The sequence below is a fragment of the Leucoraja erinacea genome, chromosome 30, assembly GCF_028641065.1.
Source record: "Leucoraja erinacea ecotype New England chromosome 30, Leri_hhj_1, whole genome shotgun sequence".
In the NCBI taxonomy this organism is placed as follows: Eukaryota; Metazoa; Chordata; class Chondrichthyes; order Rajiformes; family Rajidae; genus Leucoraja; species Leucoraja erinaceus.
The window spans coordinates 19441445-19467473 of record NC_073406.1 but is presented as its reverse complement, the minus strand read 5'-3'; the positions used below and the strand labels follow the sequence as shown (position 1 = coordinate 19467473).

Genomic DNA, 26029 nt, shown 5'->3' with positions numbered 1-26029 from the left:
CAAATCATCCGAGTATTCTGATTAACATTCCTCCCTCGGTTAACAACAGTCAGAATTAATAAACCGGAGAAAAAAGGAACTGCAGATGCTGGAATCTTGAGGAAGGGCCTGTCCCACTTGGGTGCCTGGAAAGAGGTTGTCGCGTCGTGGTCAGGGCGTAACGCGTGGAACGCATATAGTGACGCGCGGTGTTTCTCTGTCGCCCCAGGATTGTGGAATGTTCAAAATCCAGGGTCAACATTTGGGTGTCTCATCATGTCGTGCGCCCTGTCACACACTGACGTATGCTGTCCAGCGGGTGAAGCCCGGTTAGGGGGTTAGGGACCACAGATGGGCTGTAAAATATTCTTCCTTCAATGCATTGATTTTTAAAATTAATATATTAAAATTAATACAATAAAATCAATTACGCAAATGAAAAGATGTCGGAGTCGTTCAGTTTTATTTATAGACGTATTGGGGGATTTATAGACCTATAGAGGGATGGGGGCGGGATGAGGGTGGAGGGGAGTTCAGTCAACACTCACTAAATCCATCCCTGTGAAAAGTTAGAGACGGTGATTGGATCTGGAAGCGGACCAATATGTCTATGAACAAAATTGAACGACTCAGACATCTTTTCAATTGCATAATTGATTTTATTATATTAATTTTAATATATTATTGCTTAAAATCCATGCATTGAAGGAAGAATATTTATAGCCCATCTGTGGTCCCTAACCCGAACCGGGCGTCGCCCGCATGACATCATACGTCAGCGTGTATGTCGTGCAACTTGACGGTTTTACGTACGCTCCGCAGTCGCCGAAAAAAAATCACAAAGTGAAACAGGCCCTTAAGGAACTCAGCGGGTCAGGCAGCATCTATGGAGGGAATGGACAGATGACGTTTTGTGTTGGGACCCTTTTTCAGGACGAGTCGACCGTCACCTTTCTGCTATTTGTGCACAAATTACATGTGAACCAATTTGGGATTTTAAATGAGATGAAGCAATATACATGTATATACAGGTTTGTTTTGTCATAGTAATTGTCGCTTCAGCTTTTGATGCAATAATTATCTTTTGCAGGCGGCTGAACAGCACGCAGGGAGAAATCCGTGTGGGACCCAGCCATCAGGTAAGAAAGTTAGCAGTCACGATGCTTTGTTATTTTGGTCTTACTGGCTGTATATAAACATTCCACACATCTACACTTGCAAAAGCAGGAAGATAGTGTGTTGCATTATGTTCTTACTTTGAATAAATATGAGGTGGTACAATTACGTTTAGTTTTGATGTTCAGTTACCATCATTGTACTCACAATGACGTATTAGCTGCATGCATAAAACTTTGTGAAAGGTTATGTATTGCACATACCCTATTCGGCATAACATTTAATTTAACTTGACCCAGATTATCTATTGTGGACTTTATTCCTTGGAGCACAGGGGTGATCTTATAGAGGCGTAGAAAATCATGAGGGGAATTGATCAAGTGAATACACTGACTTTTTCTTTTACCCAGGCAAGTAGAATCAATAACCAGAAGACATAGGTTTACAGTGAGAGGGGAAAGATTTCATTGAAACCTGAGGGGCAACTTTTTCACTCAAGGGTGGTGGGTGCACGGAATGAGCTGCCAGAGGAAGACGTTGAGGCAGATACAATAACAGTATTTAATAGCAACTTGGACAGGTACATGGATAGGAAATCATTTGAGGGACATAGACCAAATGCGGGCAAATGGGTCTGGCTTAGATGGAGCATCTTGGTCACCCATGGAATAGGGCCTGTTTCCATGCTGCACGACTCTGATTCAAACTGTTAAATTATTTGTCCTTGTTTCTGGATGTGAATAATAATAATAATAATTGTCATAAAAAAGATCATCGATTTAAATATAATATGATTTAATGAAATTAAGTGGAATCTCAAACATGTTGGTGCAACAGCGTTTTGTACCAAGATTTTGTGCCCCTTGCTTGTTCCTTCTGTTTTCTCATTTTATCTGAACAGCTACATTATTCACGGCATACATTTAGTAGGGGAGATGGTAGTTTATGCTCTTATGTTTCATAATACTGTCAGAGGCTTATTGATATAAATTTAAAAACTGGAAATCAATTCTGATAACCTGATAATCAAAAATGGATATGTCCAGGAACCATTTGCTGAACTTCATTAATCCTCTGAATTTTGCTCCTCTGGGCAAGCATGCTTCTCTAATAAATAAACTCCAGGAGCCGAGATGTTCTACGCCCGTAGGATCGGCAATGAGCATAGCTGCAGATTGGTTTCTGTAGATCGTGATCTTTATAGTTTGGGTTCTTCAGTAAATTGATTTAATAGCATTGGTTCTTTTGGTGTTTTGAGGATCCATTTTCAGCTGATTTACTTCCTCGTACGGAATTGGTTGATATTAAGGGGGAGAATCTCGGTTTTAATCTATTGTCTGATACCCGCAGGGTTTCTCTTAGCATTTATTAATTTGCTGGACTTTGCTGGCAAAGCCAGCATTTGTTGCCCATTCGTAATGTCTCCTGAACCAGCTTCACAGATACATTGCATTCAGAAAATATTCAGACCCCTTCACTTTTTCCACATTTTGTTACGTTACAGTCTTATTCTAAAATTGAATGTAATTCTTTTTTTTTTTTTATCATCCATCTACACACAACACCCCATAATAAAAAAGCGAAAACAGTCATTTAGAAATTTTTGCAAAGTAATTCCCAAAAAAAACCTGAAATATCACATTTACATTCCCTTTATTTACTCAGTACTTTGTTGAGGCACCTTTGGAAGCAATTGCAGCCTCAAGTCTTCTTGGGTATGACGCTACCAGCTTGGCACACCTGTATTTGGGTAATTTCTCCCATTCTTCTTTGCAGATCCTCTCAAGCTCTGTCAGATTGGATGAGGAGCGTTGATGCACAGCTATTTTCAGGTCCCTCCAGAGATGTTCGATCGGGTTCAAGTCCAGGCTCTGGCTGGGCCACTCAAGGACATTCAGAAGACTTGTCATGAAGCCACTCCTGAGTTATTTTGGCTGTGTGCTTAGGGTCGTTGTCCTGTTGGAAGATGAACCTCCCCCCCAGTCTCTGGAGCAGGTTTTCAACAAGCATCTCTCTGTATTTTGCTCCGTTCATCTTTCCCTTGATCCTGACTAGTCTCCCAGTTCCTGCCGCTGAAAAACATCCCCACAGCATGATGCTGCCAGGTGATGAGCGGTGACTGGTTTCCTCTAGATGTGACACTTGGCATTCAGGCCAAAGAGTTCAATCTTGGTTTCATCAGACCAGAGAATCTTGTTTCTCATGATTTTTGGCAAACTCCAAGCGGACTGCCTTTTACTGAGGAGTGGCTTCTATCTGGCCACTTTACCATAGAGGCCTGGTTGGTGGATTGCTGCAGATATAGTTGTCCTTCTGGAAGGTTCTCCCATTTCACAGAGGAACTCTGGAGCTCTGTCAGATTAACCATCTTGGTCACCTCCCTGACCAAGACCTTTCTCCCCCGATTGCTCAGTTTGGCCGGGCGGCCAGTTCTATGAAGATTCCTGGTGGTTCCAAAGTTCTTTCATTTCAGAATGACAGAGGCATCTGCGCTCTTCTCAACCTGCAATGCTGCAGAAATTGTTTTATACCCTTCCCCAGATCAGTGTCTCGACATAATCCTGTCTTGGAGGTCTATGGACAATTCCTTTGTCTTCATGGCTTGGTTTTTGCTCTGATATGCACCGTCAACTGTGGGACCTTATATAGACAGGTGTGTGCCTTTCCAAATCATGTCCAATCAATTTAATTTACCACTGCTGGACTCAAATCAAGTTGTAGAAACATCTCAAGGAAACAGGATGAACCTAAGCTCAATTTTGAGTGACATAGCAAAGGGTCTGAATATTTATGTAAATGTGATATTGCAGTTATTTCTTTTTAATTACTTTGCAAAAATGTTTAAACACCCATTTTTGCTTCTTCATTCTGGGGTATTGTGTGTACTTTGATGATAAAAAAAAAAAGAATTTAATCCATTTTAAAATTAGGCTGTAACGTAAGAAAAAGTGAAGGGGTGAATACTTTCTGAATGCACTGTGCCTGCACAGTCAACCACATTGATGACTTTGGAGCTGCTCATTGGCTAGGTTAGGTGGTTCACAAGTGGTTTGATATAACATTAGCTTTGTGGTCACCACAATAAACAGGTTTTCTTTCAATGATCTTTCAAGGGAAGTTGCAGATCTGACCCTGCTATTTAAGAAAAGAGAGAAAGTAAATAGGAAACTTGATCAGTTGGTGTGCAGAATTACAAGGGGTTAATAGTATTCTGAACTTGAATGTATGCTCAAGGAATTGGATTGGTAGAAGTAGATTTTGATACGTAGAGCACTGGCAACGTTATTGGGGAATGAGAGAACTGACCATTTGGAGCAAACTACACCTGGACCATGTTAGGACCAGAGTTCTAGTGCATCAAATAACTCAGGAAGTAGATTGGTCTTCACATTAAATACTTTTGGAGAGCATGGTGGGATTTAGGTGGAAAATCCTGGTGGGGAGAAATCGAGAATGCTAAAGAGAAAAGAACAAGGAACCAGTGCAGGAAAGTGATTTAAGGTAAGTAGGTGAGAATGGCCAAAACAGAGTGACAACCAGGGAGTGACTAAGCATACAAGCAAGAGAGAACGCCAACAACTTACTGAGCACTAGGTGAGATAAAATGCACATTGTGCCACTCCCACAAATTGCAGAGGTGTCTGAAAATATTGAAAAGATTTCAAAGTTGCTGTAATGGAATGTGTCTTCTTCTTATCGAGTCCACGTCAAGATAAGAAGTTGTTCAGCCAGAGCTGAACACACTTCTTGGCATCTGCACAATGGTGACTGTCTTGCCCTTCTTGTGCGTGGTGGTGGAAAGATTGGTGGAAACAGGGCCGCGACGTGAACGCTCTCTCCTTGACCCCAATTGAATGTGTGAAGCATTCATATTAAGCTGGGTGACTTAACAGTACAAATAGATTTAAACGGATACAATGTAATTGTCATTACAGAGACATGGTTTCAGAGTGACCAAGACTCTGAATATCCCAGGATTTTCCATATGTAGGAAGGGCAGGCAAGGGAACAAAGGAGACTGACACAAAATGTTGTCGCTACCTTCGATTTAAACCATCATCTGTAGTTCTTTCTTGCACAAAGGAAATTGGGATGTAGTTTTTCGGAAAGGTTGAAATTAAAGTAATAATGAGAAAGGATGTTGGCTGAGAATATCAGTTGAGGTGAAGCTGGATAAGTACCAAAAGGTGGAAGGCATTAGTGGGAGTTGTCTAACTGGCTTAAGTGTAGTTGTGGTGCAGAGGACTGGAAATTAGAGATGCACATAACAAGGGTACTACAGTAGTCACAGTGATTTTAATCACCATGACAACGGGTTGAACAAAATTAGCAATAATATTGTGGAGAATGAATAGCTGGTTTGTGTGGGCTCATTATGGATGAGTAACTGAGTGACTACAATATGATAGAAGAAGATGGAAATTGTTGGATTGTAGTAGGATTCTAAATCTAAACCAAACAAATTGTAGAAAGAGGATGAGTGAGAGGAGTCGAGGCCAGCATAGATCAGCCATGATCATGTTGAATGGTGGGGCAGGCTTGCAGCGGTGTGGTAACCTACTCGGGCTCCTATTTTCTTTTGTTCTTTACTCAGAAAATGGAGAACCCATGGAACTTTCTATCACAGCTGCTCAAGTCACTGGATATGCTTAAGACGGATCTAGGTTTTTAAACGCAAGTGCTCTAACAATAGGAGGAATATTGAGATGAAGGATCAGCCATGGTCTGTTATATGGAGGAGCCCAAATGGCCTGTCTGCCCCTGCTCCTGTTCTGTTCTTCTCAATCGAGTCTGATAAGAGTAGTAGCCAAAATGTTCAAACTATTACCTTGGAAGTAATAAAGGAACACCAAGAAAATAGCATTAGATTGGGCAGAGTTATAAGGTTTTATGAAAATAAAATAAAATTTGCTGAAACTTAAGAGTTTTTAAGTTTATAACCAATAGAATAATTGAAGGCAAATCCATTAATGTGGTGTTTGTGGATTTTGAAGGACTTTGAAAAAGCGTGTTGAGAGAGGTTAAATTGCAAAATTAAAGCCCACAATATCGGGATGATAAATTGGTGTGGATTGAGAATTAGTTTCTAGATAGAAAACAAGAGTAGGAGTAAGCAGTAAGATGTTGGATCGGAGGTCGTGACTCGTGGTTGTTGCGGAGTTCTGTGTTGGAACACCAATTGTTAAAAATCTAGATCGATGATATAGCTGAGGGGATCGTATAATATATCCTGGATTGATGACGGTTCAGACCTGGGTGGCTGTGCGGACTGTGAGGGGATACAGTGGGGCGTCAACAACATGTAGGGAGGTTAATTGATTGGGCAAAGCATTGCGAAAAGGAACATGCTGTGCAAATATGTATCATCCACTGTCTTATATAAAATAGAAACACCATGTATATTTACAGTGGTGAGAGATTGGAAGGTTTCGGGGTTCAGAACACCCCAGGTGTCCAAGAGTCAAGTGTTTAATTGTCATATCTACCGACAATAGAATAATGAAATTCTTACTTACAACAGCTTACCAAGCCTGTAAACACAATAACACACAGATGATATATAATAATTTGAAATCATTTAATGCCTTAACCATAATACTGGTGCAAAAAAAACAAGTCCTTAGTGCAACCAAAGGCATTCCATAAAGTTCACATTTGCTGAGGTTAATGCTGTGTCGTGTTCAAGTTGCTGGTTGGGATAATGTTATTCTTGAATCCAGTGGTCACGCTTTTCAGGCTCCTGTACCGCTTTCTGGATAGTAGGAGCGAAATGAAAGTGAGGCCAGAGTGGTGTGGGTTTTTGATATTGGCTGCCATTTTGAGGCAACGCCTCCTGTTGAGCCCTTTGATGACGGGAGGTCAATCCCCGTGATGGACCGGGCGGTGGATACCATTCTGTGTAATATCCTTCATTTCTGTGGGCGTTTGCGTTGCCAAACCTGGCTGTGTTGCAATGTTAGTATGTTCTCTATCGTTCCATCTGTAGAAGTTCAAGAGAGTATTATATATGAAACACTCAAAAGCTAATGTAACAGGTGCTGAAACATTTAGTAAGCCAAACCTGTATGTCGACCTTTACCGAAAGAGGATTTGAGTGCAAGGATAGAGCTAATTTCCTCCAGTTATATTGGAATGTTGTGTACAGATCTGGTCACCCTTCCCAAGGAAGGAAATTGTTTGTACAAGAGTGTAACAAAAGTTCACCAGAATTATTTCTGGATTGGTGGATGTCTTATAGAGGAGACGCCAAGTAGATTTAGCCTATTGTCTCGAGTTTAAAATAAGGTACAGTTATAGGACTTGGCAGTGTTGATGTGAGCTTGAAATTTTCCTTGGCTGGGGGAAGTCTCGAACCAGGCGTGCAGCCTCGGAAGAATGGGTTGCCATTGAGAATGAGAAGAAATTTATTTTCCCCGAATGGAGGCTCCATCACATATGCAGAAGTCAGATCGATATCTTTTGGTTATGACAGGAATAGAATATGGATTGCCAATCCAAAAACTGACTTACTTATTCCAACTATATTTAATAATGGATTTCAGCACTTCCCCAAAGACAACTGGTTTCTAGTTTCTTGCTTTCTGACTCGTTTATTGAAGGTGGCATTTTCTGTTATTGATCAAATCTGGATCAAGGATGCAGATATCTGTAAGGATTTTTCTTTAAAAATGTCCTTGCTGCTTGAAACCAGGCTGAATGTTCTTGCTGCCTGAAATTTCAGTATAGATTATAAGCAATGCTCCACTATCTTCACAGCCATTTCCTTTAAGACCTGAGGATGCAGGCTCTTGGGTTCAGGATTTCTGTTTGCATTTTTACACCATGTACATTTTTTTCTTGTGATCAAGATTGTTTTATTGTCATGACCTGGTACTCCCCCCCCACCCCCCCCACCCCCTTTGCTCCCAGATTTTCTACCAGGTGATGACCTGAATGATAGACTTCCTCCCTCCTTCCTGTGGAATGGCTCCATAAAGGTCATGGCCATTGTTGTGCAGCAGCAGAAGCACCACATAAAGATGGGATGGGTTGAGTTGTGGAAATGAACCCAATGGGTCCACAACGCAATCCATTCCACCAACACTTCACGATGGATAAAACGTGAGGATTTGAAACTTAGTTGTTGAGATTGATGCCCGGGCAAAGATTTCGAATTTGTGAAAAGCTCTGAAGTCAAAGGAAATTAGTTAAGCCTGGATGCCAGACAAAGTACAGCAATAAGGCATGACCTATTAGAGGTTGATGCAGTAGATTGTAACTAGATTCTCTTACGGATCCCTGAACATGGGGACATTGGAATGAGAGCATATTTATGGCTAGCACCCGGAAGCAATTCTTCGCAATAAGGAGGGGGGTGGGGGGGAGGAAAATCCGACAATTCTTGACTAAAGGGTCATGTGGCCACGAATCCAATTAATAATTTTGGTTCTAAGATTGATTTTTAATAAGCAAAGGTATTAAAGGATACGGTACTAATGCAGATGGACTATGAGAATGAAATGCAAATTAGCTGTGATTTAGAATGACAGACTGAAATCATGGAACTGAATGGCTTAGTCCTATTCTTCTCATTCTGTTGGGTAAAGGGGTTAAGAGAGGTGAATAGGCGCCAGCCAGTGCCTTTGCAAAAACAGCTAGAGAATTAAATTCTCCAGGATTTAGTATTTTTGGTGTCTTTGCTCTATTTTGGGCAAAGAAAAATACTTACACTCTTCAGTAGTTTGTTCTGGGGATATTTCAATGTGCTGGACATCTAGATAAGTATAATGAAAAATAGAAACCATGTGGTCTGGTGTACTCAGCTTTTTTACCAAGCTACTTGCAGCCTGAGGTTTTATCTCTCGCTTTAGGTTATTTACCTAGAACGGTGATAAGAGACTACGCACAATTCAGGCACATGTTGAAACGGTCACTTTAGGATAATGTAATTCCCCACATCAGTTACTGGTTACATTGAGAGAGTTCACCCAGTTTCTTCCAGTAACCAACAACAAAAATCTGCGCATGTTCAGTTCAGTTAGACTACTTTTGGAAGTAGTGGAGTTATCCTCAAGGCAGACTTTAATAATAATAATAATAATACATTTTATTTATTGGGCGCCTTTCAGAAATCTCAAGGACACCTTACAGAGATTAACAGGAATAAAAAACATATAATCAGAATAAAATAAATAATAAAGACATCACAGAAACACAAATTAAAAACAGAATTCAGACCAAAAACAAAAAATCAAAATCACAATGTGAAAAGAGAGCAGCGGCAGCTAAAGCGCGCCAGCGTCCACTCTCCCTTCCGACAGCCATTTTGGACAAAGACTAACAGGATTACTTACAGACAAAAAAATTAATAAAATCATCCCCCCACGATGGATACCCCTGTGGGGGAAGGCACAATGTCCAGTCCCCAACCCCAAGTTCACCCAAAGTCAGGCCTATTGAGGCCACCGCAATTGCCTCTACGGAGGCCCGATGTTCCTGGCCGTTCTCACCGGGTGATCTTGCCCCGGCGTCGGGAAAGTCCTCTCAGCGGCTGGGCCACCTGGAACGGCCGCTTCTTAGCTGGAGACCGCGGCTTCTGAAGCCGACAAGGCCGCGCCGGGTTGTAGCTCCCAGGCTCCCGATGTTGAAATCGGCGCCGCCCACTCCGCTCCGCAGACCCGCAGCCCGGAGGTGTCGAACACGACGGACACAGCTCACCGGAGCTCCAGCGCGTCGATCCAGCGCGGCGACCCAGGCAAGGCATCGCCCGCTCCGCGACAGCGCCCCAGCGCTGCGCCGTCACCGAGGCCGAGGTGCTGGGCGGTCCCCTCCAGGAAACGGCGCTCCAAGCCCGCTGGTAGGCCACGAGGACGGGTCGACGGGCAGCCCGGAGAAAAAGCTGCCTCACCGACCAGGTAGGGACCTAGAAGTAAAATTGCCCCCTACCCCCCACATTAAAAAGTCCATTTCTCCAATGGACGAAACACAGGACTTACTAAAAACTTTTTAAAAAAGCGAAGTAAACGGACGGCTGCCGATTAGCAGCCGCTCCCCAAGATGGCTCCTCCTCCTCGAGACTTTCTCAGGACAGAGTTTCTTTATCCTTCACGGTGTGCAACAATTGCTTACAAACCAGACAGATTTAAGAATTCCCGTAGATACCACAGAGCCCTTGTTTACATAGACAATTCCAGACTCTCCAGTGTATTTTTGTCATGCACAGACTAATTAAAGAAAATCCCCAGTGCAGGATTCCTCCTGAAGAAATTAAAAATTAATGGATGAAAAGATCAAAGTATTTTCAAAATTTGTGTGGCTTTGTGTCAGGAATGAGACGAGCAACTATGGTACAGTGACGCCTTTACATTGCTTGCCTTGCCACCGAAGGGCTTCATTGGTGTCAGGCGCTGACCAACCAAAGATGAAGCCTGAAAGTATTCTTGTGAATTAGGCGAAGGTGAAACATATGTGATCAATTAGGCAGCTTCAGGAAGATTTCTTGAGGGATATTCCTGTTTTCTTAGCAAGTCAACACCACCATGTTTGATGGCAGTCCTGTTTGTATGTGAAGACCCAACCTCTCACAAAGAATGACAAATTACCTTGTTACGGTAGGTGAACTTCATATTTTACTTTGGTGAACACAGTAATCAATATTCGGAGATGACAGCAGAGATGTTTGATCAAAAATAATTTATGACTCCATTATAAGAATGACAAAGTCACCATGGAACATCACTGTTTCAGGGGTTAATCTAATTTATTTATGTAGGTATGGGTTTAAATAATATTTTTATGATGGTTTTGATATATTTCTGCCAAATGTGGAAGTCACCAGCAAAAAAATGAGTACTGAAATAAATAGAATTCAGCAGTAAAAATATGCGTCTTGTTGAAAGACAAAGTTCTTTTTGTGAAGTCCTTCAGTCTTTCCGCCAAACCTAATTCACATATTCACAGTGAGAGAGTTGTGGGTGCGGATATGTGTATCCAAATAAGGAAGTGGGCAGTTACTGAAGATATTAAACTGGAATTGTGAGTTACCATGCATTAGGGCATACAGTATCAATGCATGGAATGAAAGGTGAATTTAAATACCTTTTGCCTGTTGGAAGGTCGCAGAAGATGAAATTCTTGCACAGATCAGTTGAGGCAGAGACAATATTGTAGTTTAGATATGGGACTTGAAAAAGGAACCAATTTCCAGTGGTCATAAGTAAATAAAGTTTGAGCAGCCATCTTCAGTGGGAATGTTAATATTTACATTGTATAAACTGTAGATAGTGGCAAATGCAATCTATTGTTTATTGAGATAGTTGAACTCAATAGGACAACAATACTGTGAGCAAAAGGGGACAAAGTGCTGGAGTAACTTAGTCGGTCAAGCAGTATGTCTGGAGAACATGGATATGTGACGTTTTGAGTCGAGACAACTTCAATCTGAAGGTTGTGACCCGAAACATTACCTATCCATGTTCTCCGAGGATGCTGCCTTACCACCAGAGTGCTCCAGCACTTTGTGTCCTTTTGTGTAATAATTAGTATCTGCAGTTCTTTGTTTCTACAATGCAGAGAGTAATGGCAAATTTGGTCAGTTTTAACTGATTGAACAATTAAATGCATGTGAGTGTGAATTTGAATAAATCTTGTGAGCAGTACAGAATCAAAGTACCCTAAACAGTCCCGTAGGCTGTCAGGATGTATTGGCAAGACTCAAACCTGATTTGCTTATTTGACACCAGAGGCCAGAGCATAATTCAGTGAAGAGTAGACTCCTTTGCCAATAGCAAGTTTACAATGGGAAGAAAATAATGTTATTTAAAACAAAACTCTGCAAGGTAAAGACGGCTTTGCATTTTGGGCTATGTAGAATTGTATGAGAAATACTTCAACCAGAAACAGTGAACATCTTTTTTGATTGTGTAAGTCCTGCTGTTTCTTTGTCTCAGAAGACCAATTTAGGATATCGTAATTAGTGTACTTGGTATCAATGTACTAATGATTTTCACCAGATTCAGATTAATTTATTGTTCTGTACTCCTGGGTGCAATGAAATTCCGTGTACTCGTGAAGCTTTGATAGATTTGTCAAGATTTGTCAATCGTGGTGGCTCTGTTGACTATAATTGCTAGTGCAGTTTATGTTTGAAGTGGATGAACCCAAACTTATCTTATAGTTTTCCATGTCAGTTTGACAGAAGTATCAAGACTAGCTCAGGTTTGAGTAGTAAATAAGTACTAACTATGCAAATGCAAATACTTAGGTGTTCATAGGACTTGTTTGGTCTTTATTTTCTTGAAGCTTGCTCCGGTATCTTGAGAATAATCAGGCACATGCCGTGAGTAATTACTCAGGGTAGGCAGTCAGTCGGCTTTAAAAAAATTCTTAAACCGCACATGCACAGATTGTTCTCCTCTCCGTAAAAATAAAAAATAAAAATAAAGAAAGTAACAATTCAATTTGCCCAAAGCTTCCAAATCCCCTTCATTCTGAATTACTGAATGGGTTGGGGGTGGAGGGTGACGGCAGGTGGGGAGATGGTGGGACAAACAGGAGCACACCGGGCCAAGTTGAATCAGTTGTGATCTTATTGAATGACAATATTAGTTCAAGGGACCAATTGGGGGGAGAGTTCCTTTCACAGCGTGTGGGGAGTCTGGCCAGGGGTAAAGTTGCGGGGAGGGCAGGAGTGTTGAGAAGGATGGATTCGGGGATCATGCCAGTAACCCACTCACTCACCGCTGCCGTGGCGCTCCGGGTGCGGAGCCACTGCATTGTGGCCGTGAAGGGAAGTAGCTCAGGTGGCTGTGAGCGGCTGCCGGGACCTTAGCGCCTTCTGCCGGCCTGCTCACCTCTGGCAGTGCTCTGAGAATAATATACGCCAGAGTAAATTATTATACAAGGCCTATATTTGTGACAGGAGAGGGGGCACTTAAGGCAGGCGATGAGCGTTTCTTCACAGGATTCAGGAGTTAACCCACATGCACATAGTGGAAGTCTGGGATTTAACCACTTTCTGAAAACTTGGTCCACTGGTGAATTTGAGAATGGGCTAGGGAAGATGAAACAACATACTGCACAAACAAAATATGAGTAAAGTTCCAGCTGCAATTGGAGCCACATCAACTAAATTGTGGGGCATATCATGAATTCTTATCCCAAACAATCTTTTAGCTGTGATGTGAAATCTGTTCAAACAGTCTCGACTGAAGCCGTTGAGTGTGTACATTAATTTGAAGGAGAATTTCCTATGTGCTTCTCAAATAGTTATGGTCTAGAACAAGTGCGAACCAGTGTTCAACTGGATTCTTTTTTATTTCAGCCTGTCGAGTCTCGCATCAGTGTCTTTTCCCGAGTTAACCCACTCTAGAATGTATTTATCCTCACCTACCCATCAACTCCTCTCCGCACCCCAATTATCCTTCCATCTACCTGTACTAGGGGTGGTGTATTGTGGCCAGCTAACCTGCAGCACACCTTTTACATATGTGAGGAAAGCCACACAATCACAGGGAGAATGTGCACATTCCACAAACACAACACTCGAGGCCAGAATTGATCCTGGGTTACTGATGCTGTGCATTAGCAGCACTACCTGTTGGCTACTGTTCCTTTCCAACTTTTTAGATTTTGAAAAACTTTTATATGGTAATTTGGCAACCTGATATTTTTAAATGCTAAATCCAGTGTTGTTAATATTCTACAATTATTTGTTATGGAATGCATTGTCATTAAATGTTTCTGATACCCACACTGGCGCGTTCAGAGTGTGCACAGCCACTTGGTGCAGCAGATGGTGCTCTTCTGAGGGTGTGGGATGTGGTACTGTATTGCTGATCGACATCTATATTCAACCTAATAATATTCACCATTTACGGTACAGTCTATGGCAGGCAACTTAAAGATTATGGATAATATTTCTTCAAACTGGGTTTGCATTTGCATTGACATTTGAGTGTTCTATTTGCAAATATATTCCAACTGCGACTGGAATGTTTAGCCTTTTCATATTTAAGGATCCTATGATTTAGGTTTTGCAGATGGTACCTGATGTAAGTCATCCATTTAGGCCAGCTAATGAAAATAAGAATCACATCAATAGGGTGTACAGGTGGGTGGTATTGTTCCCTCGTGAGCTTATAATACTGCGCTTAAAGGAGATAATAGTAGTTGTCTACAATGGTAGCTGATTGCAAGTCAAGTAAATGTTTCAAATCTCAAATTTAGTTTGCACTTTACACACCTTTTTACTTTACACCTAATGATACAATTACAGTGTAGGATCCCCAACTGAAAGCACAAAGGGCCTGTCCCACTACCGCGACTTTTCAGCGACTGTCTTTGACCTTCAAGCTCGAGGGCACTAGCCTGAAAAACCTCGAGCTGGATCGGCCGTCAGCGATGAAACTGCGAGGCGGATTGTCCATCTGCACACACACGGGGGGGGGGAGAAGGAGTGGAGACACTTTTAAGAAGCCAGACAACTTTTAATAAAGTTTATTAAGAAGTTCCTTCTTAAACACTTTTAATAAAGTTTAGTGGGCATTTAAAATTACCAGTCGATTTACTTACCTTTTTCTCAACGAGCTTTACCTTCGACCACCTTTGATTACCTTCCATTGTCTTCGACTACCTACGATAGCATTACGACCTACTACAACATACCTCGACTAAACCTATGAGTAAAAAAACATTGATTTTTTTCATGGCAACCTCTTTTTACTCGCGGACATTTTTCAGCATGTTGAAAAAAAGCGCCGCGACCTAGCTGAGACTTTGAGTACGCGGGGACTACTCTCGAGCATGAAGGAATTACAAAGACCTCCTAGGACCTCGTGTCGACCATGCTGCGAGTATGAGTCGAGGGCAAACTCTTCTAAACTCGCGAATTAGGTCGCAGCAGTGGGACTGGCCCTTTAGTACAGCTGAGAAACGGGCATTTCAGCCCACGATTACCGTGCTGATGATGATGATGCCAATCTCCTGCATTACTTGTCTGTTCATTCATCTATCTACATGCCTCTTAAATGTTGCGGTTGTATCCGCCTCTGCCACTTACCCTGGCAGTTCAAGGCCACGGAAAGCTCTGTCTGTGAAAACAACTAACTTATCTCGAAAATCTCCTTTAATCTTTCCCCCTCTTATTTTAAACTTATGTCTTTGAGTATTTGACATTTTCACCCTGGAAAAAGACACTTGACTATTTATTCTATCTGTGCACTCGCCACTTTATATACTTCTATCTGTTTGCCCCTCAGCCTCCGACGCTCCAGAGAAAACAATCCAAGTTTGTCCACCCTCTCCTTGTAACCAATACTCCCTAATCCTTGCAACATCCTGGTGAACCTCTTCTGTACCTTCTCCAAAGTGTGTCCATCCTTCCTGCAAAGCAGTGGCAGAACTGCACACTTTACTGCAAATGTGGCTTAACCAACGTTGTATAAACCTGCAACATGATTTCCCAACCTATGTAGGCAGGTATGCCTTTTGCTTTCTTTACCACCTCCCATAAAGTGCCTAGCTTTCCTAAATTCCATGTATACAGCATATGACCTGCCCTCATCAAACATGTTTGTAACCTCCTCATAAAAACTTTAGTTTGTAAGACATGACTTCCCCATCCCATACAGGGCCATGTTGACTATTCCTAATAAGTCCATCCTTTTCCAAATGCAAATAACTCCGATCGCTAAGAATCTTCTCCAATAATTTGCCAATCACTAATATATGGCTCACGGACCAACAATGTCCCGGTTTGTCAGTCAGATATCAGGAAATGACTGAGTAATTTAGAGTCATCGAGAGATACAGCCATTCAGCCGACCGAGTCTCTGCCAACTGTTGAATATTCATTTACAAAATGCTCATCAATGATAAAAAATGTGTAATACAAGATTCAGTTTTCCTTTTAGAAGTCAGGACTTTGCAACTTGCTAATATCAATGGAATCCTCTTGCTGATGAGCATTGCCTCCATCCATGGAACTGGAAACATCCAAAACACGTACAAGCCACATCCCACACTTGGGGTTTCATTAATCATTCAAAATACATAACATGTTCTTTAAAAAATATATACACATACCGTACCTATCTTCCCATACACATTAACAACGGTTCTTTAACCCAATTTTTGTGAATCCTGACAAAACTACGCAAGTTTGTGTTTCACCATTGGACTCCATGTGAAGGAGGTTGGAGCTGAGAAACTTATGAAATAGCTTGACCACCATGTGCAGGGCATGCACTTTTACATGGAACTTCTGTCCTTCCTTAGTTCTTTCCAGCTTGCTACAGATCACTCGCTTTCACTTTGTCTTTGATTTTGTGTGTGTTCTGATCTATTCGTCGAAGGATTACTTACCTCCATCTCCAGCATGCTGATTCTATTGCCTAGCACACACCCTAGTCCCTGTGTTGCAGCTCTGTCAGGTTTTAGCTGTGCCAGGGGCAGCCCCCAGCATGTTCTCCTACTCAGCTCATTGAAACTAGGTTGGTCCTTGCATCAGTGATAATGTGAAAGTGTAGCATTTCCCATCCGACAGGGTTTCCCATCCGACAGGGTTGCATTCACATTTTTAATAGCATAGTACAACAAAAGAACAAGCTATTTGGACCTTATTTCATTTACATCATCGCCAAACAAAATGTTAGTTCCGTCCAGTCTTGATTCAGTTATCCTTAATATATTTACTTAACGAATGTGATCATTTTTTGCTATTGAAATATTTTATTATTGCAGCCTCAGCAGTCCTTCTGAGGTGGGTGTTTTGGGGTTAAGAAACATTAGAAAGATTAAGTTGGAGGTAACAAATTGCAGCACTTCAGGGTTTAAATGCCAGCCTAAAGGGCCTGTCCCACTGCGGCGACCTAATTTGCGAGTTTAGAAGAGTTTGCGCTCGACTCAAACTCACAGCATGGTCGACACGTGGTCTTAGGAGGTCGTAGGAGGTCACTGGAACTCTCCTTCATGCTCGAGAGAAGTTCCCGCATACTCGCGGGCTCAGTTTGGTCGGCATGGTTCTTTTGAACTCCTAGTGCAGTGGTGGGGTCGTTATTTAGTTACAGGCAGTCGAGGGCAGCCGTAGGCAATCCCCTTTGCTGACTGGGCATTTTAATTGGCTCATTGGAGTTTTCAGAACCAAGGAAAACAGACCGGTAATGTTAAATGCCCGCTTATTATGTTGTCTGGCTTCTTAAAAGTGTCTCTACTCCTTCTCCCCCTTTCTCGCCCCTTCTCGCCCCTCTCTCCCCCCCCCCCCGTGCTCTCTAAAGGACTTACCATACACTGTGCCAGCCGTCTTTTACCTTCCTGATCATCGCGGGTGTGAATTTCAGGCAGCGCTCCCCGCTTTCCCTGGCCCCCGCCTTTGCGATGTGTTTGTATGTGTGTGTGTGTGTTGACGGTCGATCCAGCTCGCGGTTTCATCGCTGACGGTCGATCCAGCTCGAAGTTTTGCAGGCGAGTGCCCTCGAGCTTGAAGGTCGAAGGCAGTCGCTGAAAAGTTGCGTTAGTGGGACAGGCCCTTAAGTCGTGCTACTTGTGTGTTCTAAATTTCTACTTATTACTTTATTGGATTTAAGATGGCAACTTAATTTAGTCCTCCTGAATGAGGGGTTAGCACAACGAGACTTATCCTTCTCTAAGCTGATATGTGTTTGTCACCAAATAAAGTTGCTAATGTTGTAAATTGCAAATGTAGGTGCAAATGAGGTGGCACAGCTGTTAGACCTGCTGCCTAAGTGCCAGAGACCCCTGTTCGATCCTGACCTCTGGTCCTATCTGCATGGAGTTTTCATGGTGTTTCCACATGCCAAAGATGGGCAGGTTTATGGGTTAAGTGGCCTTAGCAAATTGTCGATAATATGTAAGAGGTGGATGCTAAAGTGGGACACCAGAACTAGTGTGAACCGGTTATTGATTGTTAGCATGTGAGACAAAGGGCCTGTTTCTATGCTGTATCTTTCATTCAATTCAATCAACTGATCACAGCAGTTTTTGGATCATAGTCTATTTCCAAAGTCAGGCTCATCTGCAGAACACAGCCCAGTTCAGCCCTTCCACAATGATATTACAGCCTTGGTGCCAAGCAAGCATTCAGTTCCATAAATAATTTTAACAAGATACCGGGAAGTATATTTCCATGTTGCCTGAGGCATAATGCTCCTTTCGTTCACCCGCTATGTGTAGAAGCCATGCAGAGAACATTTCTATTGTGTTGGCATCGTGCAAGTCACTTAAAGTTGCATCAAATGGCTGTTATAAAACAAAATGTTTGCAAGAAAACCTCAGGAAAACAAATAACAAGTTCTCATTCTTTAAAGCTCCCTAATGACATGGTTGGTAAGGAGACTTTGATATAAACGTGAAGGCTGCTTTTTGAATCCTGCTTTGAGCTGAGTTAGCTGATCTCAGCTGAGGCAACATAAAAGCAGAAAATGCTCTGAAGGCTAGGCAGTGCCAGTGGAGAGCAAAGCAGTTGTATCGGGCCGCTAACCTTTTATCAGAAAGATTTATCCCAGTTTCTTATTCACAGTGGTTGACTGAGTGTGTTCAGCAATTTCTATCAGGTTTCCAAAATCATTGTTTTATTTGAGGTTTATTTTAATCACATAGTTTATTTGAGTATTCTGATATCCTGACACTACAGTGCATTTGAATATACAGAATGCAGATTTGTTTTAGCACGCTAAGCCCAGGAGTATGAAGATTCTTCCAATTACACCACTGTACTTTAAAAGAACAATTCCAATGGGCTGCACTCTGCTGCCCTTCATACCAGGGTGTTGGGAGCCTGATGTGAATCCTGCTGGCCCACTGGCGCTCCTGCAGTGATGAATCTGCCCTGGCTCAGTGTGGAAGGCTGGTATTGAGCGGTGGAAGGTGTACGTCTCAAGGCTTCACGCACCATGCCGACCGATTCTGGGGTCTGGCAGCACCGTTCCTGGGGTCTTGGATTGATATATCACTCAGTTCCTATGGTCGCTATATTTCGCTATATTTAAGAGGGAGTTAGATGTGGCCCTTGTGGCTAAGGGGATCAGGGGGTATGGAGGGAAGGCAGGTACGGGATACTGAGTTGGATGATCAGCCATGATCATATTGAATGGCGGTGCAGGCTCGAAGGGCCGAATGGCCTACTCCAGCACCTAATTTCTATGTTTCTATGTCTTCCCCCATCATCTTTTCTTGGATGTACCAATAGATTTACCTTTTCAATAGTGGGAATGGTTTGAGGGGTGGATCATTCTCTGTTGTTTGCTAAACCTATTTTATTGTAATGATGATCCAAAAGACCTTCAATTATGATCCCACGATTAAACAGATTAGCAGATAGCTTGGGATGGTCGTAAAATTCCTGGCTGGAGATGATCATGCCTTGGCACTTGTGTAGCACAAGTACTAGTTACAAAGCCATGCCTAAATGTTGTCCCAGTTTTACTCGAAGCAAGCCTCAGTCTGAAGAGGGTCTCGACCCAAAACGTCACCCATTCCTTCTCACCAGTGACGATGCCTGTCCTGCTGAGTTACTCCAGCATTTTGTGTCTATCTTCACAACCATCTTGCCAATGCACTGGAAAAAATTTCAGTCAACTCATGGGAATATTGAGCATTGTTCCAATTTATTTCCTGCTTTCATTCATAATCCAAAATTTACAAAATGGATAAAACGTATTGCATTGATCTCTAATATTGTTTTACATAATCTTTTGTTATTTAGAAAAATTGATATCATATCTTTGAGATTTCTTTAGCTTTCTTAAAATCGTGTTTAAAAAAAAAATCTTAAGTGTTTGATGATTTAGTGGAAGCTGAGTGCACTAAAAATGACAGAGGTTTTGTAAAAATAGAACAAAGCACTCAAAGTTTCAGTGCTTTTTGTCATCTTTTTGTAGTCATACTTTGTATTTTAGATGATATAACATTTAACCTTATCGTGCCAAAGAGAAAACCAATTTAGTTGAAAAGTTGTTTTGGGGAAGTGTGGCAGGTATAGGTGCAGGTATAGGCCATTCGGCCCTTTGAGCCTGCACCGCCATTCAATATAATCATGGCTGATCATCCACCTCAGTATCCTGTACCTGCCTTCTCTCCATACCCCCTGATCCCTCTAGCCACTAGGGCCACATCTAACTCCCTCTTAAATATAGCCAATTAACTGGCCTCAACTACCTTCTGTGGCAGAGAATTCCACAGATTCGCCACTCTCTGTGTAAAATATGTTTTTTTCATCTCGGTCCTAAAAGACTTCCCCCTTATCCTTAAACAGTGACCCCTTGTTCTGGACTTCCCCAACATCGGGAATAAACTTCCTGCATCTAGCCTGTCCAACCCCTTAAGAATTTTGTAAGTTTCTATAAGATCCCCCTCAATCTTCTAAATTCTAGTGAGTACAAGCCGAGTCTATCCAGTCTTTCTTCTTGTTTACTCTTTTGCTTTATCAAGCTACTGACATTTATTTGGCACACATACATGTTGACCATTGATCAGGAGAAACTAAACAATTGGGCTTCAGATGAGTTTGAGCAGTTTATTCATGTGTTCCGAGGTACAGTGGAAGGCTGAGATGTAACTGATATTGTGGGCAGCCTTGTGAAGAAGGGTCCTGACTCGCAGCTTCATCTGTCTATTCCTCTACAGATGTTTTCTGACCCGCTGAGTTACTCCAGCACTTTGTGTTTTGCTCAAGATTCCAGCATCTGCAGTTCCTTGCGTCAACCTTCTGTCATTGATGGGCCAATTTTAAAACATCAACCTACCAACATACAAAGCCCATCAGCAAGTAATGTAGTGTACAGTATGAGAGTAAATAGGCTACAAATAGACTTTCTTGATATTTGCATGGGAACTGTCAACACATGGGCAAAATGGTGAAGCAAGTGTGTATCTAGCAATGTATACACTACAGTAAACCCTCGTTTTAACGGGCCTCTATATAACGGATTTTGGTTATAGCAGACTGATCTACCGACGGCTGCCCATACCACCCCTGCTCGTGCTGCCGACCCCTGCCACTCACAACCCCCACGCTGCCCCTGGCAAGCACCACTTCCAAACCGGACCCGCTGCTGCCACCGCCGGCCCACACAGCTTCCTCAGCCGCTGCCGACCCTTGCCCACACTACAGCCGCGATGGACTGCGACCATTGACTCTACCGATCCCCGCTTCCTCCCTGAACGCCGTCAACTCACCTCGATACCATGCCCAATTCCAGACCGAGAGTCTGAAGAAAGGTCTCGAGCCGAAACATGTTGTCCAGATGCTGCCTGACCTGCTCCAGCACTTTGTGTTCTTTTGTGAATTAATCAACAACTGCAGTTGTGTATTTCTACCAGGGGCGGAAATCCTGGGGGGGGGCAGGGGGGACCTCCCCCTCTGTTTTGAGAGGTGGGGGACGTTCCCCCCTATTTTTTGTAATACGGATTTTAAAACCCGGTGAAATCTCCGCTTTCTGCGAGACAGTGGGGGTGGGACTGCTGATCGAGGCAGTAGGGACGGGACTTGATGATGATTCAGTGCGATGTTTGGAGGAGGGAGGAGTCGGTCAGAGGCGGAAGTAGGGGGGTGGGACTGAGGATATAACGCGGTGATTGGAGGAGGGAGACGTGCCCAGGTCATAGGTCACAAGCGAAAAACACTCGGCAGCCCTGGATACAGACCTGCGCCTCATCTGCGGCCAGGATCGATTCCGGGTCTCCGGCACTGCAATTGCTTCCGAAACGCCACTGGACCTTCCCCGTCCCCACCCGAATGCCCCCCTACTCCCCACGTCAGGGGATGGCCAGAGATGTCGGGAGTCAGCCGAGAGCTGTGCCCACAGCCAGCGCACAGAGAAGCAGCGCTAAATCTAGCTCAACTCTGCCTGTGCCGTCAGGTTAACATACAGCCCTGCCTGGACTTACGGGAAATATGGCCCAGGCTTACAGCCAGCGCAGGCAGAGTTGAGCTGCATTTAGCGCTGGATTAAGCTGAAATGACCGTTCACAGGGCCCACGGCTGAAGCCTCCGATGCCTCGCATGAGTGTGTGAGTGTGCGCATGCGCGCACGGCCGCCAAGAAATTGTGTCCCCCGGTACCCTCCATATTTTGATAGCGATTTCCGTGCCTGATTCCTACTACTTATACAATGATAATACTTTAATCAGTTATAGCAGATGAAACACCTACGGTCGCTTATTATTAGGATTTATTGTACGATCTATGGTAAGGATATGTGGCAGTATAGCAAAATTAAATGTTAGAAAATTGAAATAAAATTGGAAAATGCTGCAAGTACTCAAGTTGGACAGCATCTCTGCAGAGAGGAACAACTAATGTTTCCTAATGTCTCAGTTTGCTGTTCTTTCAAGGGAACTGTGAAAAAATATTGTTAAAACTAGCTTTGTGATGACAAAAGGCAGAGGGTGGAAGGAACGAACAAAAGGGAAATGCAAACAAAAGGAGCATAAATTGTAGGACAAAGCAACAATAGTGCAAATAAAAGGTGCTGGCAATACGAGGAGTAAAGGAGCAATAGGTCAGCCTGCAGAATATGTACCTGAAATCTCCAAAGATGGAAAGCTTGAAATCTGGGGTAGAAGATGCGGGATATAACATTATCTGTAATTTGTGAGCTGAATCGTGTGCTAGGAATGCTGCAACATGCTCAGTTGCAATGTGAGATGTTGTTCCTCAAGCCTGCATTGACCTACATTGGGACAGTGTTGGAGGCTGAGGTCATTGTGGGAATAAGACAGAGAATTAAAATGACGGGCAGCTTGAAGCTCCAAGTCATGCTTGTGGACTGAGCTGTGATGTTCTGCAAACCAGTCACACGTTCTGCCTTTGGTGTCCCCAGTGTGGAGAAACTAAAGTAACGAGAGAACCTATTGCAGTAATATGAAATTGAAATTCTGTCAAAATCACTGCTTCACATGTGAAGTGTGTCTGGGTGGTGCTGAGAGATAGCTAGAAGTTATATAATCTACATTTTCAGAAGAGGTTATCAAAGAATGGAGGAGTGGTTTTTAGTGGATGTAAAAACATGACCCAAAGTTGCCGGAGAAAAGGGTAAAGGGAGAAAAGGGCAAAGTGCTTCACCCTGGTGGCATTGGGAATTATAGGGGATAATTGTTCAAGCTAGTTCGGCAGAAAAGCAAGGTCAAGGGTATCCTATCCTTGTTCTGTAAGGGGAAAGGGAGTGAGAACTGAAGTGCAAGAAATAATGTGGCCACAGTTGAAAACTAACAATACTGTTGGAAGGATATCCATGGTTGAGAAAAAAAGCAATGCATATTGTAGGCTCTGGTTTGTCAGATGACTTCATCAGAACAAATGTGATTGGGGGTTGGAGATGCAGATGAGTGACAGGGTGGGGGGGGGGGAGGGAGGTTGGAGAAGGGATACAGGGAGACATGATAGGAGTGAATGCAGTGGGTTTGGTGGCGTACAGTGGACTCTGATTGCTAGCCAGTCCCATGAAATGGTGAAAATTGGCAGCTCAGGTGAAGAAATGGGAGCCTGAAGTAAAACCTATGAAGTCATACATTTACTGGAGCAAGAGGTGAGATCAGAGAGGAATATTTATTATTTACATTTTTTTTCATGATGTAAACATGGCTCACATCACAAGCATTTATTACTCATCCTTAATTCCCTTGGAGAAAGTGACAATGATATATTTCCGATTTAGGATACAGGATACAAGATCCTTACCTATTGCACTAATGGTTCTGTTCTCTTCATTGTCTTGGCTCACTCTTTGTACATCTGTTTTTACATGCCTGAGAAATAAACTGTTCAATGTTGTCTTTGCTCTGGGCCATCTCTTTTATGGTTGAACAATTGATTCTGTTGAAATATAATTCCAATTAAATGTTCCCTCTTGTCAGGCGAAGCTTCCAGAATTGAAGCCTCTTCCCCTGTCCAGTGGTGAGATGGTCACAGAACACGAGGAGCTGGTTTGGACACCTGGTGTCAACGATTGCGAGCTTCTGATGTACTTGAGAGCGGCCAGGTAAGACTGATCCCTCCCATTAACTGTTTCGGAGAATGCAAGCGCTTCAAATACATATGAGGAAACAAATAATCAAAAGTTTTCACGATCAGGTTCAAATATGATTATGGGTTAAAGAAAACTACTTTATTCTGCTGTTTTTAAGATGTTTTATCTCCACCTAAACCCATTCTGAAGTGCTCCCTATCCATATCGTATACTGTCTCATCAGTAACAAAGTGTACGGGCCGAGTGGTGTCGTGCCTGGGAAATAATTCAGAAACAAGGGTCCTGAACTTTAAGAAAGGTGACTTTGAGGGTATTAGACGTGAATTGGCCAAGATAGACTGGCAAATGATTCTTAAAGGGTTGACGGTGGATATGCAATGGAAGGCATTTGAAAACTGCATGGATGAACTACAACAAGTGTTCATCCCAGTTTGGCAAAAAAATAAATCAGGCCAGGTAGTGCATCCGTGGATAACAAGGAAAATCAGGGAAAGTATCAAAACAAAAGATGAAGCGTACAAATTAGCCAGAACAAGAAGCCTACCAGAGGACTGGGAGAAATTCAGAGTCCAGCAGAGGAGGACAAAAGGCTTGATTAGGAAAGGGAAAATAGATTATGAAAGAAAACTGGCAGGGAACATAAAAACTGACTGCAAAAGTTTTTATAGATATGTGAAGAGGAAAAGATTAGTTAAAACAAATGTAGGTCCCTTGCAGTCAGAAACAGGCAAATTGATCATGGGGAACAAGGACATGGCAGACCAATTGAATAACTTCTTTGGTTCTGTCTTCTTCACTAAGGAAGACATAAATAATCTGCCGGAAACGAAATTTAGCAAGGGACCGGGGGTTAGATGAGATGGAGGAACTGAGTGAAATCCAGGTTAGCCGGGAAGTGGTGTTGGGTAAATTGAATCGATTAAAGGCCGATATATCCCCAGGGCCAGATAAGTTGCATCCCAGAGTACTTAAGGAAGTAGCCGCAGAAATAGTGGATGCATTAGTGATAATTTTTCAAAACTCTTTAGATTCTGGAGTAGTTCCTGAGGACTGGAGGGTAGCTAATGTTACCCCACTTTTTAAAAAGGGAGGGAGAGAGAAAACGGGAAATTACAGACCAGTTAATCTAACATCGGTGGTGGGGAAAATTCTGGAGTCAGTTTTTAAAGATGGGATAGCAGCACATTTGGAAAGTGGTGAATTCATTGGACAAAGTCAGCATGGATTTATGAAAGGTAAATCATGTCTGACGAATCTTATAGAATTTTTCGAGGATGTAACTAGTAGAGTGGATAAGGGAGAACCAGTGGATGTGTTATATCTGGACTTTCAGAAGGCTTTCGACAAGGTCGCACAAAAGAGATTAGTATACAAACTTAAAGCACATGGTATTGGGGGTTCAGTATTGATGTGGATAGAGAACTGGCTGGCAGACAGGAAGCAAAGAGTAGGAGTAAACGGGTCCTTTTCAGAATGGCAGGCAGTGACTAGTGGGGTACCGCAAGCCTCAGTGCTGGGACCCCAGCTATTTACAATATATATTAATGATCTGGATGAGGGAATTGAATGCAACCATCTCCAAGTTTGCGGATGACACGAAGCTGGGGGGCAGTGTTAGCTGTGAGGAGGATGCTAGGAGGCTGCATGGTGACTTGGATAGGTTGGGTGAGTGGGCAAATGCATGGCAGATGCAGTATAATGTGGATAAATGTGAGGTTATCCACTTTGGTGGCAAAAACAAGAAAGTAGACTATTATCTGAATGATGGCCAATTAGGAAAAGGGGAGATGCAACGAGACCTGGGTGTCATGGTACACCAGTCATTGAAAGTAGGAATGCAGGTGTAGCAGGCAGTGAAGAAAGCAAATGGTATGTTAGCATTCATAGCAAAAGAATTTGAGTATTAGAGCAGGGAGGTTCTACTGCAGTTGTACAGGGTCTTGGTCAGATCACACCTGGAGTATTGCGTA

The 26029-nt window shown here is 42.7% G+C and overlaps 1 protein-coding gene across 8 annotated transcripts in view; it reads left to right on the top strand.

The window, feature by feature from the left end:
- Nucleotides 1-26029, top strand: part of rerea (arginine-glutamic acid dipeptide (RE) repeats a) — a 509606-nt gene that overhangs the window by 317446 nt on the left and 166131 nt on the right. For all 8 annotated transcript variants that reach the window (XM_055659600.1, XM_055659606.1, XM_055659605.1 and 5 more), the window contains 2 exons: nt 1070-1118; nt 23947-24071. In XM_055659600.1, the coding sequence (XP_055515575.1) occupies nt 1070-1118; nt 23947-24071 (174 nt within the window). The remainder of the gene's footprint in view (nt 1-1069; nt 1119-23946; nt 24072-26029) is intronic.